The following is a 19,429-nucleotide window of genomic DNA, read 5'->3' as shown; positions in this document are numbered from 1 at the left end:
AAGGAACAATCGGTGTGTGGAAAACAACTGCACCTGATTCCCATACTTCTAATGTGACTCCATTTCAGGGCTACTTAATCAGGATAAACTTATTTTGGTGTGGATTGGTGTTGGAGTGAATGGGGGGGGCGGTTAAAGAAATGCAGAAATGATTTAAAAAGACTATATCTTACAAATTTAAAATATTAATTGTTTCAGTCTCTACAGAAGCTGTCTGACCACATTTCTCAAACATGCTGGAAATCCAAGCAACACACAGAAAATGCTGGAGGAACTCAGTAGGCCAGGCAGCATCTATGGAAAGAAGTACAATCAACGTTTTGAAACCAACCATCTCAATTTTAAACTGCTTCCAATATAGCAAATACATTCTAAGGCACATCAGAGAAGTATTGTCAAGCAAAAAAAAATCCGCAATATTGTGTTTAAAATAAATTGGTGGTATTAGAAAAATAAACATAATTGCTGATTTTTCATTCTACACGATGACCGTCTCCAACTCAGCACCAAAGGTCCCACTGGAAAAATCAACGCTGCCAGATTCGGAGGGGCGGCGGGAGGGAAACACCTGACGTCATTGCGTTGAGGGGGGGAGAGAGAGAGAGAGGGAGGAACATAATTTGCATATGTGCTCGCTAGAAGGACAGCCGATTTGGCCAATGAGAAGCGGAGTAGGCAGTGATGGGCGGGCGGTTGGTGCAGAATGTGTGAAGTGATACAGTGTCTCCGTGACAGTCAGTGTTACTGTAGCGAGAGGTGGTGGAGCGTCGCTCGGAGCCCTCAGCTGGCGGGGGCTTGCTTTGCAACCCGGTTAATATATGGTACATTTAACAACAACCCTAAGGGGAAAAAATACAGCTTGTTTCCCCCCTCCCCCCATCCAAGAAGGTCAGGATGTCGGTTGCCGGCTTGAAGAAGCAATTCCATAAAGCCAGTCAGGTAGGAGACGCCCCATAATTACAAGTACCAGTCTGCTGGCACAGCTGAGGGGATAGAGGAACGCTCCTTTAATGGCACTGGACCCAATAACGGTAGCCACAGGTCATGCATAAATGTGGTGCTGAATAGCTGCGCCTTCCTCTGGGTCGTGCATAATACCCAAAATGCAGGCATTTACTTTGCAGAGAAGTTATTTTTCCTCAAATTTGCAAATGACTTTTTAATTTTGAAAATCGATATAGCCCCCACGTGATAATTCACATTCAAGTTCTCTGCTGCCTTTTTCCCCTAACCATGATCCGTATTTAATTATATGTTTAAATTAAAGAAGCATTTCCTCAAACTGAGTGATTGCAGTATGTTAACTAGCCTTTGAAGCTGGTGGCGAGCAACCCTGACCGACTGGGCCTATTTGGTTGTTATTCATTTCGCCGGGGAGGTTTTTACTGCTCCGCTGGGCTGATTTTGGAGCTGGAGTGCATTACATGTAAATGCCCACGTCCCTTCGGCATTCGTCTTGTATACATTGTGCTGGAGGCGATATTGATCCTTAGTTCTTGTGCATATACTGTGGTAGTCTATGCAGTGTGGAAGTGTAGTTTTGAAATTTAGCGTTTGTACACCCATCTGGTGTTTAGTAATACAGTACTACATTAGTCGTGAGGTTAAGTGCATAGCTCATCGTGGTTTAGGAATAACCATTAAAGCTAGCGAGGTCGTGCACATCTGAGGTGTTGATGAATCTGCTGTATTGAACGGTTGCTTTGGCTAGCCCACAATGATTTGTTCCCCAGTTGTCGCAGTGATGATATATTGTGTTTCAATGAATAGACGTTATTGCATGGAGGCCAGTAACAAAAAAAACTTAAAAGCTGAAAATATATCAAGAAATAAACCCTACACATGCGGGACAGGTTAAACTGCCAACCGGAGCCCCGCTGATTATACACGAGGCTTATTGAGCGTTTTCCTGAAATTGCCCGCAAACGCTGTGCATTAACGTGCTCTGTGGCTTTTGCGTTGTTTTGATGACTTCTTCAATAATTGAAGCAGAACACAACAGCAACAATCTAAAGTAGCCTCGTATAATATTACTGGTAAAAAAGCGAAAGTAATTAAAAGAGTGGATAGGGAATTATTAAACTGGGAGAAATGGTTTTGGGTATCGTCAATGTAATACTTAAACCATCACGGGAATTGATCACTGTCAGGGCATGTTTCAATGTACAATTATAACCATATCACACATGTTCTGTGTTACATGTTGTTACCACTCGTTTGATTTTGCTTACTCTCAAGAGGTTTTATGGTTTATAACGATAATATTGAAAAATATGATTAATTTGTAAAATGCATTTTTATAAACATGAATTGTTAGCGTCTTGAGTTAATGATACTTTCCTTCAAGGTCAGTGAGATATTGAAGTTTTAGTTTGCATTCCTGAGCTCTGCTGCAGATACTGTATATATTATAGTTGGCAGGAGTGTGAAATGAAATGAGAAGGAAAGTGGAAGCAAGAAGAGATAAAATGAACAAAACTACCAAGCCCTTTCCTTCCATTCTGCATTCTCTGTTTAATCTTCTCTGACCAGATCCATGCCCAAATGCTGTCCGATCCCAAATAATGAACATATTTACAGAGGATTATTTATTCTTTCATTCCTGTTATTTAAAGCAAACTTGCCGCTCTGTAGGATGTTTCTTGCTCCAAGGAAGTATTCACCCATCCTTGCAGAATGGGCTTCCCCATGATTACGTTGTGAGCAGGTGCATGGGAACATCACATGCAGGTTCCCCTGCAGGTTCGGTAGGATACTTATTTCAAAACACAAGGCCGGTTGCCCATTGCCGCTGGACAACTTGGAATTCTGTCCTAACAGAAGGGTTCCCTGCTTGAGGAAGGCAGCTTGCCACCTCCTCAAGGACAAGTAAGGAAGGACAATAAAGCAGGCCTTACCAGCAACATCTACGTCTCCAAAATATTTTAAAAAATTAAAAACAAAGCAATAAATGCATTATTTTTATTTGGAAGAATTGTGGGTAAATTACTGTGTCATCTGGAAGGAGTGTTTTGGCCAGAATAATGAGTTCAGCCTGATAAATTACCTCAACATTGGACTGAATTTTGATCATCTTTTACTAATAATAGATGACAGCTATTTGGTCCATTAGGTCAATACTAGCTCCTAATGGAATATCCCTCTTGGCCTTATTCCCATGATTATTTGTATGAGCTCCTACAATTTATTCTCTCTCACACATTTACATTGCATAATAACAGGCTATTTGGTCCAGTGAGCCCTGGCTATCTGCTTCTGTTGAGATTCCTGCCATCTTTCCTCATCGAAATACATCTGTCTAGGTCTGTATTGTTTTCTAGCTTTCCCTCAAATATGTCTACCTGTTCACCTTAACTACTGTGTGTGCTGGTGAGTTCTACATTCTTAACAAGTTTTGCATTTCTTCCAAATTTCTAAAGGGATTTCTTAAAGAGTATATTTAAGTAGTCCCTGGTTGCACTTTTGGGGTCCTCAGTCAAAACCCTATATAATTATTAAAAATTCTATTAGATTACACCTAATTGTCTGTTATCCTTGTACAATTTCTCTGCACCTTCTTAGTGCAATAACCTGGACTGGAATCAATACTCTTAAGTGTGGTCTAACCAAAGCTCAATACCAGTTTAGAATAACTTCCCTGCTTTTCAATTTGATCCCTCTATAAATAATCCCTGGTGCCCTGTCTGCATTCTTTAATGGCCTTGCTAACTTGCGGTGCAACTTTTGCTATTAATGTATTTGTGCTCTGATGTCCTATTGGTCCTGTACCACACCTGAGCTTGTACCGTACCACTGATGTGAAATGAAAACGTAACTGCTGGAGGAATTCAGTGGGCTAAGCAGCATCGGGAATCAGAGATACCTGAGCTTTGAAAATTGATTGTTCCTACCACTGGGTTGCGGACTAACCAGGTGAAATAAGAGGTGTTGTTCTTGTTTACTTGGGCAGTGGAGAAGGATGAGGATGGTCAGGTTGGTGTGGCAATAGGAATGTGTTGAAATGGCGTGCAACTGGAAGCTCAGGATTGCTACTACGGACAGAGGTTGAGTCCCCTGCTCCCGACAGTGAAGACAGCCAAGGAGCTTCTGCACTGTCAGGGTGAGGCAAAGTGCTGTAATGTTGACTGTTTTCCAAGATGGTGCTGGCAACAGATAGTGACATTTTGCAGGCAGCTCACATAACTACTGGATACTCGGCTACATATACTTATTATGAACTACAATCACTACCATCCAAAACCTGTAATTTCCCTTTAGGAATGTATTTTTGAACCATCTAAACAAACTAGTGATTTTATGATCTCCTGAAAGATTCGGCGAGCGTAACTCTGGAGAATGTAACTGTGGCCGTTGCTGTATAAAATGAACCCATGCCCAGCTCCCTCACTCCACGCAGATTAAAGCAACGAGCCAGATTCAATTATCAGGGCCCGGTAACAGAGAAAGAACTGGCGTCCAGCGATGTCTGCCTATGTTTGACCCCTCTCCTCACTACTATCATTGGGCAGTTGGTGCAGGAGACCAGTCACGCTTGCCAGGTTCAGGAACGGTTATTGCCCTGCAACTATCTGGAATGGCTTCGCTCACCTCAGCGAGGAACTGACTCAGCAGCTGTTGAGTCACTTTCGGGTACTCTGCAGCCCATATTCTATTTATGATTTTTTTTTAAACTATTTACAAGATTTGCCGTCTTTTGAACATTAGATGTTTGGCGGTCTTTGTGTTTGGTTTTTCATGGATTCTATTGTGTTTCTTTATTATTTGGATGCCTGAAAGAAGATGTATCTCACAGTTGCACAGTTTATGCTGAAGGGTCTGGGCATGAAATGTCGACTGTTTACTCTTTTCCATCGATGCTGCCTGACCTGCTGAGTCCTCCAACATTTTGTGTCTGTTGCTTGGATTTCCAGCATCTGCAGATTTTCTCGTGTCTGTGAGATGGCATACATACTTTGATAATAAATTTGTACTTTGAATGTTTAATATATGCCACACTTCCCTACGACAGAGGAGACCATTGGAGTGTATCATGACTATTCTCGCTCACTGAGCAATCACAGTCCCACCACTTTTCTCTGTAACCTAATCACCCTCCATTACTGTCAACTTTCCCAGAGTCTGCCAATCACTTGCAGACCAGCGCAATTGACAATGGCCTAGCGATATATAGGAAGGAGATGTATAAGCAGATTTGTAGCTACTGATACAACGACGGCAATTGGTAAACATTGAGTATCATGAACACTGACAATATCTGTTTTTGAATGCCACCTGTATGGCTCATTTCATTACAACAGTACTGCTATGTTTTGTAACTCCAAACCATTAAACTAATTAAAAGCAGAAAAATGGAGCCAGGAACAAGGTAACTAAGTTTCGTTTTTACTTTAAGCGAAACGCATACGTATGATGTGACATAATGACATATACCATTTCCGTACTTTTACATATAACTCAGTGCATTATGTAAACAACTTAATCAAACAGTATATTTATAATATTACTCAAATATTTCTGAAAACAATAACTGGATACAGAATGAAGTGTTAAGGCTGATTTATACTTCTGCGTCAAATGGATGCCGTAACCTACACAAGTGGCCTACACGCGTTGTGAGCATTTATACTTGTGCGTTGGTGTGTCTGCGTCGTTCTGCAATTCTGGCACGTCGCGCCTGCGCACACACCTGCCCATGCAAGGCTTCATGGTCATGATAGTCTTTCTCAGGGTAAACAAGTTTAAAGCAAGCGTCTTTTTTCATAAAAGTGAAATGTGTCCTCCATAATTTCGGAGGTCTATAAAGCTTTATGGAAAGCATTGCAGCCAGAGTTCCTTCCCTGCCCTTCAATCGCCCAATGGGAAGCTATTGCAGCGTAGGAGGAATTGCGATGCTACCAAGTGGACCAATCACAGTTGTTGCGGTCTGCGTTGCCGCGACATGTAGTTACATTTTGGGAGAGGTGCGCGTCAGGCTACGGCATAGGGATCCGCATAGGCTCTGCGTAGGGTTCATGGCAACGCCGTACTTACGGTGTCGATTTGACGCACAAGTATAAATCAGCCTTTACAATTACAGAGAAAACGCAGTCTGACAACGAGGTAGATTGTGAGGTCATGAGTTCATCTTATTGTACCAGGAGACCATTCAGTAGTCTGAAGGCAACAGTATCGAAGCTGATCTTGAGCCTGATGGTACATATTTTCAGTCTTTTGTAGCTTCTGCCAGGTGGACGGGGGCAGGGTGGGGGAGAGGAGGTAGAAGAGAGAATGTCTAGGGTGTGTAGTATTTGAATATGTTGTCTGCTGTACCGTGGCAGCAAGATGTGTGGACAAAATCCCTGGAGGAGAGGCTAATGGTAACTTTCATTTAGATTGGGATGGGTTTAGTGTAAAGTGAAACCATATATAACATATAACAAGCAACACACATGGAAGTTGCTGGTGAACGCAGCAGGCCAGGCAGCATCTCTAGGAAGAGGTGCAGTCGACGTATCAGGCCGAGACCCTTCGTCAGGACCTGATACGTCTCGGCCTGATACGTCGACTGCACCTCTTCCTAGAGATGCTGCCTGGCCTGCTGCGTTCACCAGCAACTTTGATGTGTGTTGCTTGAATTTCCAGCATCTGCAGAATTCCTGTTGATAACATATAACAATTACAGCACAGAAACAGGCCATCTCGGCCCTTCTAGTCCATGCCAAATACTTATTCTCACCTAGTCGCACCGACCTGCACTCAGCCCATAACCCTCCATTCCTTTCCTGTCCACATATCTATCCAATTTAACTTTAAATGACAACATCAAACTTGCCTCAACCACTTCTGCTATAAGTAAGAAAGGGTATCCTGAAATGTGTGGAAATGATCAGGGTTGGATTGAGATCTTGGGAGAAAGTGGGAAACTGGAGCAAGAAGAGATCCTTTGGGAGAGAGTTTTCATATTAGTATCAGGTTTAATGTTGCCATTGCAAAGGGCAAAAAATTGAGAGGATTAATTACTATGAATTTAAAATAGATTTGGCCTAGGTAGATTGGAATCAAAGGTTGGCAGGGATAATGGTAATGGAGACTGAAATGCTCAGTCTGGAACTGTTTCCATGAGAGGAAACAAAGTTCCAACTCCATGGATGTCCAAAGGTATGGAGACTGAACTGAAATAAAAAGAACTTAATGATCTTTGTAAGATTCATAAAATGGCTGGAGGTCAAGCTAATTAAAGCAAGTATTGGGACAAAGGGGGTAAGAGTAACCAAGACAGGTAGTGACAAATCGACATGTAGGAGGGAGATTGAAAACCTGTTGAATCTCTCAATCAACATCAGCAAAACAAACAAGCTGGTTATTGACAACAGGAGGAAGAAACCGAGGGTCCATGAACCATTCCTCTTTGGTGGGGGGGGGGGGTGGTCGGAGATGGACAGGGTCGGTAACCTTAAACTCCTCGGTATTATTGTGTCAGAGGATCTGTACTGGGACCAGTACATAAGAGCCATTTCAAAGAAGGCATGGTTACCACTCTGTGTTCTTAAAAGTTTGCACAGATTCAGCATGTCATCTAAAACTTTGACAGGCTGCTATGTATACACAGTGGAGAGTATCCTAACTGGTTGCGTCCCGGCCTGGTATGGAAACACTATGGCCCAAGAACAGATAAGTGTTCACAAAGTGGAGGATACAACCTAGTCCATCACAGAAAAAGCCCTCCCCACCATGAAGTACATCTACAAGGAGCACTAACACAAAAAAATGGCATCCGTAATCAAGGACCCTACACCATCCATGCTGTCTTCGTGCTTCTGCCTTCAGGAAGGAGGTTTTGGAGCCTTGGGTGACACAGCACCACATTCAGGAATATTTATTACCCTTCAGCCATCAGGCTGCTGAACCAGGCTTGATAACTTTACTCACCCCAAAACTGAACCGATGTGAACTCACTTTCAAAGACTCTACAATTCATGTTCTCAGTATTATTTCATTATTTGTTTGTTAATGAATTTATTTATTTTTTAATTTATTGTGTTTGTCAGTTTGTCTTCTTTTGCACTTTGTTGCTTGTCAGTCTTTGTGTGTAGTCTTCTATTGATTGCACTGTATTTCTGTGTTCATCTGTAATACCTGCAAGAAAAATGGGTGACATTACGTACTTTGATAGTAAATTTGTTTTGAACTTAGTTAGTTAGAGTTGGAAATAAGTGCCATTTATAAACATGCAAATACAAAGGACCCAAAAGGAGTTTGTCTTGTGGAGGCAGATAAAATGACTGAGATTGTAAATCATTACTGTGCATCTGTTTCATAAAGGAAGAGGATGCAGCTGATATTATTTTTAAAGGAGGATGTCGTGAAGCTCCAAATCATAAACATGACAAAGGCTGTAAATTGGGGCATCGCTTCATTATGCACCTCAGCCCCATCCGTCCAAAGCAGAATTTCACTGTGGCCAAACATTTTAATTCCAATTCCCGTGCTTGGTACGTGTCAGTCTGTTTACCACTCTGGCCTCTTGCCTCTTCTCACCTGACTATCACTTCCCCTGGATACCCTCCTTCTTCCCTTTCTCTTATGGTCCATTCTCCTCTCCTATCAACTTCCTTCCTCTCCAGCCCTTGATCTTTCCTACCCACCTGGCTTCACCTTTCACCTTCCAGCTATCCTTCTTCCCCTCCTCCCAACCTTTTTATCTGCTGTCTTCCCCCTCCCTTTCCAGTCCTGAAGAAGAGTCTCAGCCTAAAACATCGACTGTTTATTCATTTCCACAGATGAGGACTGACCTGCTGAGTTCCTCCAGTATTGTGTATGTGTTGTCGTGAAGCTATTTTTAAAAATTATATGTCATGCACACCAGTGTTCATTCAATCCAATCACAGCCTTCTGGAATACGAAGTGGAGAAATAATGTGTCCCTTGCATCCAGCCCAAGTCTGAACACATCTAATCTTTCTCACAGCAAATCTGACTATTACCATGTTTCACACCACTATTGATCTGTTTGAAAACAAATTCCTAACTATTGATCAAGAAGAGAAATTATGTGCAGAACAACAAAACAAATCATCCCAGCCTGGATATATTGCTGAGTTGGACTGTTATTGGACAGACTTCACACCAAACCTCATGTACGGCCACCATTACAGTGTCATTCAATCATCTTGATACTGAAGTAGATGTGCTGGTAAAAGATTCCTTGAAATTTCAGCCGTGCCAGATAGTGCCATATTAAAATAAAATCTGTAAAGACCACTCTACTTTTTAACTGACTTGGAAATTCTGTGTCGTTGCTGGTAGCGAATGCCGAGACTTGGTCAGAAATGCTTCTTCCCTCACTCAACCCCACTAGCTCATTTGAGAGGATCTCTCATGGTCTTATTTTATTGACTTAAGGATAAGCCACTTAGAAGTGTAGTAGGTTATGGTCAAAGTATCTCAAATGACACTCATAGGAGTGGAAGTACAGTAGTTTGAGAAGCTGTTTGAATTCAAAGTAGAAGAGTTAAATGGATACTGAGAGAAGCAAGGTTGAAAATTTTGGAACTTCTTCCTACAGTGTTCCAAGAACCAGAGAATTACATATATTCAAAATGTGTGAGAAAGGCATAAACCCATCACCTCGGACTAGTTGGTCTCACAAGAAGAATAGACTTGACTAATTTTGATTAACCTGATTAAGTTTTCTTCATGAAGTAACAGATACGGTTAATAAGGATTGTGTTGTTGATATTGTATTTCAGGGCTTTCAAAATTTTTTAAATTTGTCTTTCCAATATTTTTTTATTTATATATATATATATGTGTATAAATACAGAGTACAGGAAAAATGTATATATTTCAATACATTAAACTAAATCGCATATAAAGAAAGACTCCTTGCCCTATATTCGTACAAGTTTTTTTATTTTATAAATTTTTTTATTAACAACCAAATAATATAATTCAACAAAATTCAAAACTCATGAGAATAAAAGAACAGTGGTAGCTTGTTTACAAAATCCATAAAGTATAAGAAGACAGTGATTTAGTGTGAAAGATCATTCTTCAGGCAGAAGAGAAATACACAAAGGTGCTGTTCAAGGGTTCGTATTGGGATGACTGTTTAAATTATAATAATGATTCTGAGCTTGTACATGACTGAATGTGAAAATTTACAGATGACATCAAGCTCTAAAATATATTTATCAATATGCAAAATAACAGACTTCTTGAGGGGATGGATGTTCTAGTGAAGAGGGCAAACATATGGCAAATGAAATTTAACCTTGGACATGAGGTTTGGAAGAAAGAATAAGAATCAATAATATGAGCTGGATGGTATAATTTTAAATCAGTTTGGTGAAACAGTGAGATGTAGGTGCCCATAACATTGAAGATGGAATTGCAAATGGAGGGGAAGGCAGCATTTGAATACGAGAAGAACAAAAACAAGTCATTGTGCAGCTAGAACAGGGACTCTCAATGTTTCTTATTCCATGGACCAATACCATTATGCAAGGGGTCCATGGACCCAAGGTTGAGAACCCCTGAGCTAGAGTATTATAAAGATATTGCACTTCAAGAAGGCTACTGGAAGACTTTGGGAAGATACAGTTATTTATTCAGATTATACCGGGGACACAGGACTTTAGTTAGGTGAAGAGTTTGGAGAAGCTGAGATTATCCTCCATGGAGTGGGGAAGATTCAGACAAGGTTAGCAGACTTGATATATCTGGTAGCAGTGAAAATCATGGGGAGCCATTTTAGTAAAGTGAATGCTAATTAGGCCATAATTTTACAAAGCTCTGGTTAGTCTGTACAACTGAGCAGTTAGGGCATCATACCTTAGGAGGGATACACTAGTCTCACAAAAAGTGGATTTATAAAAATAATATCTGGAATCCAGGCGTTGAATTACTAAAACCAGCTAGGACAGTATTAACTGAAATCTGGAAGGCTAGGTCTGATATGCTAAGGGAGAAAAGGGGTAACATAGCGGTTAGCTCAACACTATTAAAGCTTGGGGCATCAGAGTTCAGAGTTCAATTCCGATGCTGTCTGCAAGAAGTTTGTACATTCTTCCCATGAAGCTCCGGGTGCTCCGGTTTCCTCCCACAGTCCAAAGATGTACCGGTTAGTAGGTGAATCGGTCATTGTAAATTGTCCTGTGTGAGGCTAGGGTTGAGTAGATGGGTTGCAAGGTGGTGCAGCTTGTTGGTCCAGAAGGCCCTGTTCCGCACTGCGGTTCTCTAAATAAAAATAATAAAAATAAAATAAAGAAAATTGAACTGTTACTTTAAAAGACTGAAACTTGGAGGGTGCCAGAATTTTGGAACTCATTTTTGTGAAGACAGCTTGATTGTAGGTCATTTGTTAAATTGGCTGAAGAAGAAGCACATTAAAGAATATAGTCTAAAGATAACTTGGTAAAATTATGCCCGCAATTAGTCATGATGTTGAGTAGTGGTCCAGGCACAGGGAGTTCCGGATCTGGTTCCCTTTCCTGTTAGGAGAAACCATTTCCAGTGGTATCCAGTGACACAGCATCAAAGATACTACAAAATGTACCAGAGCAATACAAGAAAAAAGCTACTTCTATCTGTGAGGTATTCTGATCTGGAATGCAGTTGCTGAAAGAGGAGCAATCGTCATAAAGGATTGCAATTAAACATTGGTGAAGAGATTAAGTGTGCATGGCACTGAGAGTGTTTTGACCAAGTAGATAGTTCCTTCAAAGAGCTAGCACAAGCAAAGTGCCCTGAATGGTTCCTTATTTTGTACAATTTAGAGAAAAGAAGCCTTGATCTTGACACATCTCCATCCATGCAACATCATTTCTCAGATGAACACCTCAGCGTGTAAATTATAATTCAGTCACAAACAGGTGAAAATCTGCAGATGCTGGAAATCCAAGCAGCACACACTCAGTGCTGGTGGAACTCAGCAGGCCAGGCAGCATCTATGGAAGTACAGTCGACATTTCGGGCTGAGACCTTTCAGCAGGATTGGAGAGGGAAAAAAAATGAGGAATAGAGTTAAAAGGTGGGGGAGGGGAGGGAGAAAAAACAGGTGATAGATGAAACTGGGAGGGGGTGAAGTAAAGAGCTGGGAAATTGGTGAAAGAGATACAGGGCTGGAGAAGGGGGTTCTGATAGAAGAGGACAGAAGGACATGGAAGAAAGAAAAGGGGGAAGGAGCAATGGGGGAAGTGATGGACAGGAAATAAATGTGAGATAAGGAAAAAAAGGGATGGGGAATGGTGGGGGTGGGGCCTTCAAGAAATCAATGTTCATGCCATCAGGTTGGAGGCTGTCCAGATGTGTTGTTCCCCCAACCTGATTGTGGCCTCATTGCAACAGTAGATTATAATTCAGAAGTTTTTACAAGATATACTAATTTATTTATGCATTGCTAATGCAGAAGGCTCACATTGAGATTAAGACTATTTTGTATCCAATTTTTTTATATTTAGCTTTATTTTTTCTCTAACATCAATATCCTGTTCTCTCAAGTACAAATGGCAGATAATTCCTTAATCCTTGTAAGCAATATTTCAAGGTTGCTGTTGCAAATATTTATTTGCATGGTAATTATCACATCATTTGTCAGGTTAAACCAGGAAAAAAATCTCAAATCTTCACGCAAACATTGTGTTAAGACTTGAAGATACTTTTATATAAATGTAAGTAGTTCACAGTCCAATAAATTCAAACATTCGCAAAACACTCCATTAATTTCCACCAAATGCAACAGTGGTGGTATGTGGCAGTCAGTATACACTTCCCTGACCTTGTTTCTTTAGCACTTCCTGTTCTCCACTTCTTCTGTGTATTTACACTTCCTGTCTACAATTTTAGGTTGTATTCTGCCTCACTAGCATTCAACATTCTCTTTACATGTAATGTACATTAACTGGTTTGATTTCAATTTTAAAATGTCTGTCTCTTCCTGATGCTGTCATTTGTCACAAACTTGACTTTGATTTATCAGTTCTGGAGGCCGAACAGTTAATTCTATGCTGATGGAAAATATTTCTCGTTTTTCCTTATTTCATAGAAGGAAGCCGTTCAGCCCATTAAGTCTCTGCTGGTTCTCAGATCCAATCCATTCATCCACATAATTCCCTGTAACTGACCATTTTTAAAAACCTCACTGATCCTCCTCCCACCCACCTACGCTTGGAGCAGTTTGCACTAGTTAGTTAACCTAACAATCAAAGTTTTAATAAATATTGCAAGGCCGTATAATCACGCGCTAAACGCCCAAAATAACGTGTGAATTATTACTGAACAGCAGTCTGGGTCCACAGAGCACATCTCAGAAACTTGCTTTCACTTCCATTGCTATGCCGGTATTCAGCTAGAGCAAGAAATGAAACCTCCTCATTTCATTCCTCAGAGATCATGAGCCATTGGAATCAACTCCACTCATCAGTAAAAGTGCCCAGACTTGAGCCAGTGCTGCTTATTAGTGAAAGATAGTTGGAGCTCTGAAGTTCATCGGTGTTCCTCACAGATTTATTTGATGTTCTTTCTTAACTTTCTGACTAAGGAATTTAAGAGTGTGGAGAAATGGGGGCATAACCCTATCATTTCAGCATTTGTTACGTTGACTTGTACACTGCATGGAGATGCAGGAGACTACAGATTCTGGAATCTGGAGCTACACTCAAAAATGTGGAGGAACACAGTGGGTCAGGCAGCACCAGCGGCATGTACATTGAAATATACAGTGAAATGCCTCATTTGCGTCAACGAACAGTACAGCCTGTAGATGGTGGGGGGGTGGGCATCCTGCAAGTGTCTCCATGTTTCCCATGCCAACATAGCATGCCCACAACTTACCATAATGACCCATACATCTTTTGTAACGTGGCAGGAAACCCACATGCTTACGGGGAGAATGTACAGACTCCTCCTCGATAATGGCAGGAATTGAACCTCAATCTTCTGATCGCTAGTGCTGTAGATCGTTACGCCAACTGATTTCCGCTTCCCAGCTTCTTGTGTTGATAGTAATGTCAGAGCCTTCTGTTACGGGAGTATTTGCAATATTCTGCATTTTGTATTTACAGAGTGTAAACTTACTCATACTTCTTTACAAAAGCAAAATCGAGACAAATTTGATAGTAGTAAGACATAAGAGCAACTGATCAAAAGTTTGGTCAAAGGAGGAGGAAGGGAAGTAGAGAGCAGGAGTTCAAGCTTTGCCAGCTGAAGAAAAATAAAATGATGCCACCAGTGATGAAGTGAGTAAATTGGAGAGGAATCGTGGCACTGGAATTGGAGGAACCGATGAAGTTGTAGGACTTGAGCAGGTTTTGAAGGTTGGGAGGGTTTAGGTTTTTTTTTCAGATTATGAGGACACTCCATTGATATATATAAAATTTAGTATACTATTATGTTATCTTGGTTTCTTATGTTTAAATTACATTGTTTGTAGTATTTTTTTTTGGTATTGATATCTTTTGGAATTTTATTATACTTTAACATTGTATTAATGTTTATATGGCTTACCTTTTTTGTATACTTACTCAATAAAAAGATTTAAAAAGAAAGAAAGATTATGAGGACACTCAGTCCTCGTTTATTGTCATTTAGAAATGCGTGCATTAAAAAATGATACAACGTTCCTCCAGAATGATATCACAAGAAAACACAGGACAAACCAAGACTAAAACTGACAAAACCACATAATTATAACATATAGTTACAACAGTGCAAAGCAATACCATAATTTGATAAAGAGCAGACCATGGGCACGGTAAAAAAAAGTCAAAGTCCCGATAGACTCATCATCTCACGCAGACGGTAGAAGGGAGAAACTCTCCCCGCCATGAACCTCCAAGTGCCACCAACTTGCTGATGCAGCACCATTGGAAGCACCCGACTGCAGCGGACTCTGAGTCCGTCTGAAAACTTCGAGCCTCCGACACAGCCTCTCCGAGCACCGTCCTCTGCCGAGCGCTTCGACCCCGCCCCGGCCACCGAGCAGCGAGCAAAGCCGAGGGCTCGGGGCCTTCTCCTCTGAAGATTCTGGACCACACAATAGCAGCAGCAGCGAAGCAGGCATTTCAGAAGCTTCACCAGATGTTCCTCCGTGCTCTCACGTCCGTCTCCATCAAATCAGGATTGTGCACGGCACCCTACTTGACAAATAACAGACATCACCACCGGAGTGGCCGCTGCGAGCTGCGTCGCGCCGCCATCTTCTCCTCCCCCGGTTATGGAGCAATTTGAGAAGTACTAGAGGCCTGTACCATTCAGGCAGATGAGAAACATGTAAATTATGACATAGCCAGCAGATTTTTGGCTGCTGTCAGACTTATGGAGAATAGAACAAAGTGTGGCTGAAATGGGTAAGGCCGATGAACGGGGAAGTGTGTCTCTGGTTGATTTGTGGTATGAGCAGAGTTGAGCAATGTCATAGAGGTGAAAGCTGATTGTCATGGCATGGCACACCAATGTTTCTATGTACTCAACTTGGCACGAACTATGACACTGAGGTTCAAATCGGCTGCCGTGCTTTCAGACAGCTGTTAAGGGAGTCATGGAGTCATTGGAGAATGTAATTTACCTTGGGAACTGAAGATGTTGTATGTTGGATTAGTATTTCTCATAATCACGTTGCAGAAGAGTGTCTTATTTTGGGGAAGAAAATTAGGCCATCAGAGATCAGTTGTGATCATATTGAATTGTGGGCCAGATTTGATGTGTTTAGTTGGTGACTCCTGTTTCTATTTTCTCGCTTATCTCTATTGATGAGCATTATGTGTTGAAATAAGTGAGCTGCTAGGTTTGTAATCTAATCAAGCACTTCAGATGACACCATCAGCTGTGAAAGAAAAGCTTAATGTGTTCAAAATACTATTTCAGTACTGAGATCATTTACAGTCTTTAATTTGTTATTTTTTCCTGTTATTTTATGTTATACTGTACACCATGATTTTAAAGTTAAGACTCAAAGAAGAGTTTATTGAATAAAGTTTACTTGTTCTGTAAAAGTAGAAATGTAGTGCTACTATTGGAGCATTGCTTGACTTAGACTAGAACAATCGTAGGTGCTGAGATGCACCCTAGGATGTGCTGGGACACATCATCAGTGATGTAACCTGGGGTCGTTGGGTGTTTTGGGTCTTTTAACGTAGGGCACTCTCGCCCAGGGCCCTGGCTTGTGTCCCAGCATCACTGGTCTACGGGTCACACACCTTGACGCATAGCCATCTGGTGGTTCACTCTGTGACAGCCCTGATGGCGCTTTTCTTTGTTATAATTCAGAAATTCACATTGGCTCAGTAGCATTTCAGGATGTCCTGAGACTGTTAACGTGCTAAACAAGTAGAAAATAAAGTAAACACTAGGAAATCTGCTGATACTGGAAATTCAAGCAGCACACACAAAAAATGCTGGTGAACGCAGCAGGCCAGGCAACATCTATAGGAAGGAAGGTGTACAGTCAACGTTTCGGGCCGAGACCCTTTGTCAGGACGAAGGGTCTCGGCCTGAAACGGTGACTGTACCTCTTCCTATAGATGCTTCCTGGCCTGCTGCGTTCACCAGAAAAAAAAGTATAATCCTGCATCTATGATAACCAGATTTCAATAAGCCTTTACTCACAATGATAAATACTGCATTATATGGTGGAGGATGGTTCTTAATTTAAAAATAAAACCCATATCCCTTTACTGTATATGAATTTCCAAATGTCAGTTTAAAAACTAAAATACAACAGCTATTTGCATCCATAGGGCAAATGTACTTCAGTTAATTGATGTATAGTCATTTTAACAATACTGAGGCAATTTAGGAACATAGAAAACCTACAGCACAATACAGGCCCTTCGGCCCACAAAGCTGTGCTGAACATGTCCCTACCTTAGAACTACCTAGGCTTTACCCATAGCCCTCTATTTTTCTAAGCTCCATGTAGCCATCCAGGAGTCTCTTAAAGGACTCTATTGTTTCTGCCTCCACTGCCGCCGGCAGCCCATTCCACGCACTCACCACTCTGCCTAAAAAAAACAACAACAAACAAACAACTTACCCCTGACATCTCCTCTGTACCTACTTCCAAGCATCTTAAAACTATGCCCTCTTGTGCTAGCCATTTCAGCCCTGGGGAAAAGCCTCTGACTATCCACATGATCAACGCCTCTCATTATCTTGTACACCTCCATCAGGTCACCTCTCGTCCTTCGTCGCTTTGAAGTCCTTTCAGTAACGATTCCTGCTCTGTGTCTTCTGCTACTCTGAATTGCCTTAATTTCAAGAAGGGAACTTTATCTTGGGTTCTCTTTGGAGTTTTATTAAATACATTATGAAACTCTTAAAAATTCATAGGTACAGTGAATTACAGTTAATTGGGCCATTGGCTATTCAGGGCAGCAGCTTATTTGGGACAACTCTTAAAGAACAAAAACTAATCAAGAATGTAGCTGGGGTCCTCTTTGTTTATGTGGGATACTGTACCGCTTTATATGGGACACGAGACCGTTGCCAAAGTTTTTTAACTAGCGTCAGTCGTGAGCACGTGCGGCCGTTAGACACTGCGCTGTGCTTAGAGTGAACAGTTTTTAAATAGTGTCTGCTAACTGTGTTTGTGCTTGTTAAAAAAAACAGTGATCTTTGTCACTGATAGTTAGTGAGAAATAAGCAGGAAAACAATTTGGAATTGTTTTGCTCGCTGCGGTTTCAAGAAGCAGTCCATTATCTGCACTAGGTGTCTGCATGAATTTTGTTCATTTACAGTCAATCAAATGAACACGGTTGCATACACTGGATGAATTTCTCCGCCAATAACCATTAGGAACTACTGTACTACACAGCTTTATAGTTCTGTCGTCGTATTGTCACTATCCTAATTTGCTCTGTATTTCTATTTAAATACATAATTTGTTACTTGGTTAAACGGTAGTTTGTCATTCTTTATGTTATTAACTATTTCCATGAAACTTAGGCTAATTGGGGCAGCCACTTAATTGGACCAAAATGCACTGATCCTGAAGTGTCCCAGTTAACCAGAATCCACTGTATTCACCTTTCTATACTTTAATATCTTTTTTTAAAAAACTTTCAATTCTTTCAGCAACCTATCCTTTCCAAATGGGTCATAGACTTATATGACACAGAAACAGGCCATTTGGCCCCAACTCATTCATGCTAACCAAGGTGTCTTCCTGAGCTGGTCCCTTTTGCCTGCATTTGATCACCCTTTCGTGTGTATTTAGTCAATATCCCTCTAAATCTTTTATAAATGTTGTAGTTATATCAATCTTTATCATTTCTGGCAACTCATTCAACGTACCCACCACTCTTCATGTGGAAACATTTTTCCCTTGGGTTTCCTTTAAATCTTTAACCTTTCACAGTAAAACTATGCCCTATTCAGACTCCCTCTCCCAGGCAAAAGACTGACCATTCATCTCATCTATGTCCCCCATGGCTTTATAAACCTCTACAAGGTCATTCTTCCGCTCCCGTTGCTCCAGGGAAAATCATCCAATCACTCCTGACAGTCCAACTCCTCCCAGTCCCAGCTGCAACTTTGTGAATGCTCACTAAATCCACTTTCGCTTAATCACATTCTTCCTATTGTGTGGCAACCAGTACTGCACACAATATTCTGGGTGCCATCTCACCAACGTCCTGTTCAGCTGTAACAAGACGTCCCAACTGTTGTATCCAATGATATCAATTGTTACACTGTTCTATTGTTCAGCTCTGGGCTGTCACTGCTGTCGATCACTATTGAGATAAATAACTAAAAGTACATACTTCAGGAGTTGATCCAGGGATAACTGTTGGCCAGGATGTATATGTTGTATATTCATTCAAGAGATGTGGTCTTGCAGGCTGAGCCAGCGTTTAATTGCCCATCTCCATTTGCGCTTGAGAAGGTGGTGATGAGCTGCTGCTATCGGTTTATGCTGTTTGGGAGAGTGAACTGGGACTTTGACCCAGCACTTGTGAAGGAAGAATGATAGCTTTCCACGTCGGGATGGTGTTTGACTTGGAGGGCAACTTCCAAGTGGTGGTGTTCCCATGCTTCTGCTGGTCTTTCCCTTGCTGGTAGAGCTTGCGAGTTTGGAAGTTGATGTCAAGGAGTCTTGGTTAGTTCCTGCAGAGCGCCCTGCATTGGTGGGGGAGTAATTGAATGATTGTGGATCTAATACCAAAAAATGGGCTGCTGTGATCTGTAACGCAAGAAAGTGTGCAGATGCTGGAAATCCAAAGCAATGCACACAAAATGCTGGAGGAACTCAGCAGGCCAGGCAGCATCTGTGGAAACGAGTAAACAGTGGACATTTTGAGCCAAGGCCCTTCCCTCAGTCCTGAGGAAGGGTATCGGCCCTAAATGTTGACTGTTTACTCTCTCTCATAGACGCAGCCAGGTCTGCTGGGTTCCTCCAGCTTTCTGTGTGTGTTGCTACGATCTGTATTTTTAAATTTTTTTAAAATCTAGA

The 19,429-nt window shown here is 41.3% G+C and overlaps 1 protein-coding gene across 4 annotated transcripts in view; it reads left to right on the top strand.

Moving 5' to 3' along the window:
* Positions 1 to 746: 746 nt before the first annotated feature.
* LOC134355648 (endophilin-A3-like) overlaps positions 747 to 19,429 on the top strand; it is a 144,686-nt gene continuing 126,003 nt past the window's right edge. For 3 of the 4 annotated variants that reach the window (XM_063065865.1, XM_063065861.1, XM_063065863.1), the window contains exon 1: positions 747 to 939. Coding sequence is in view for 3 of the 4 variants with exons in the window: in XM_063065861.1 (XP_062921931.1) it covers positions 895 to 939 (45 nt within the window). In the remaining variant the exon portion in view is untranslated. The remainder of the gene's footprint in view (positions 940 to 19,429) is intronic. The other variant, XM_063065862.1, reaches the window with a different exon arrangement.

Source organism: Mobula hypostoma, chromosome 13, assembly GCF_963921235.1.
Source record: "Mobula hypostoma chromosome 13, sMobHyp1.1, whole genome shotgun sequence".
Taxonomy (NCBI): Eukaryota; Metazoa; Chordata; class Chondrichthyes; order Myliobatiformes; family Myliobatidae; genus Mobula; species Mobula hypostoma.
The sequence above is the reverse complement of the archived record's forward strand: the minus strand, read 5'-3'. Positions and strand labels throughout refer to the sequence as shown.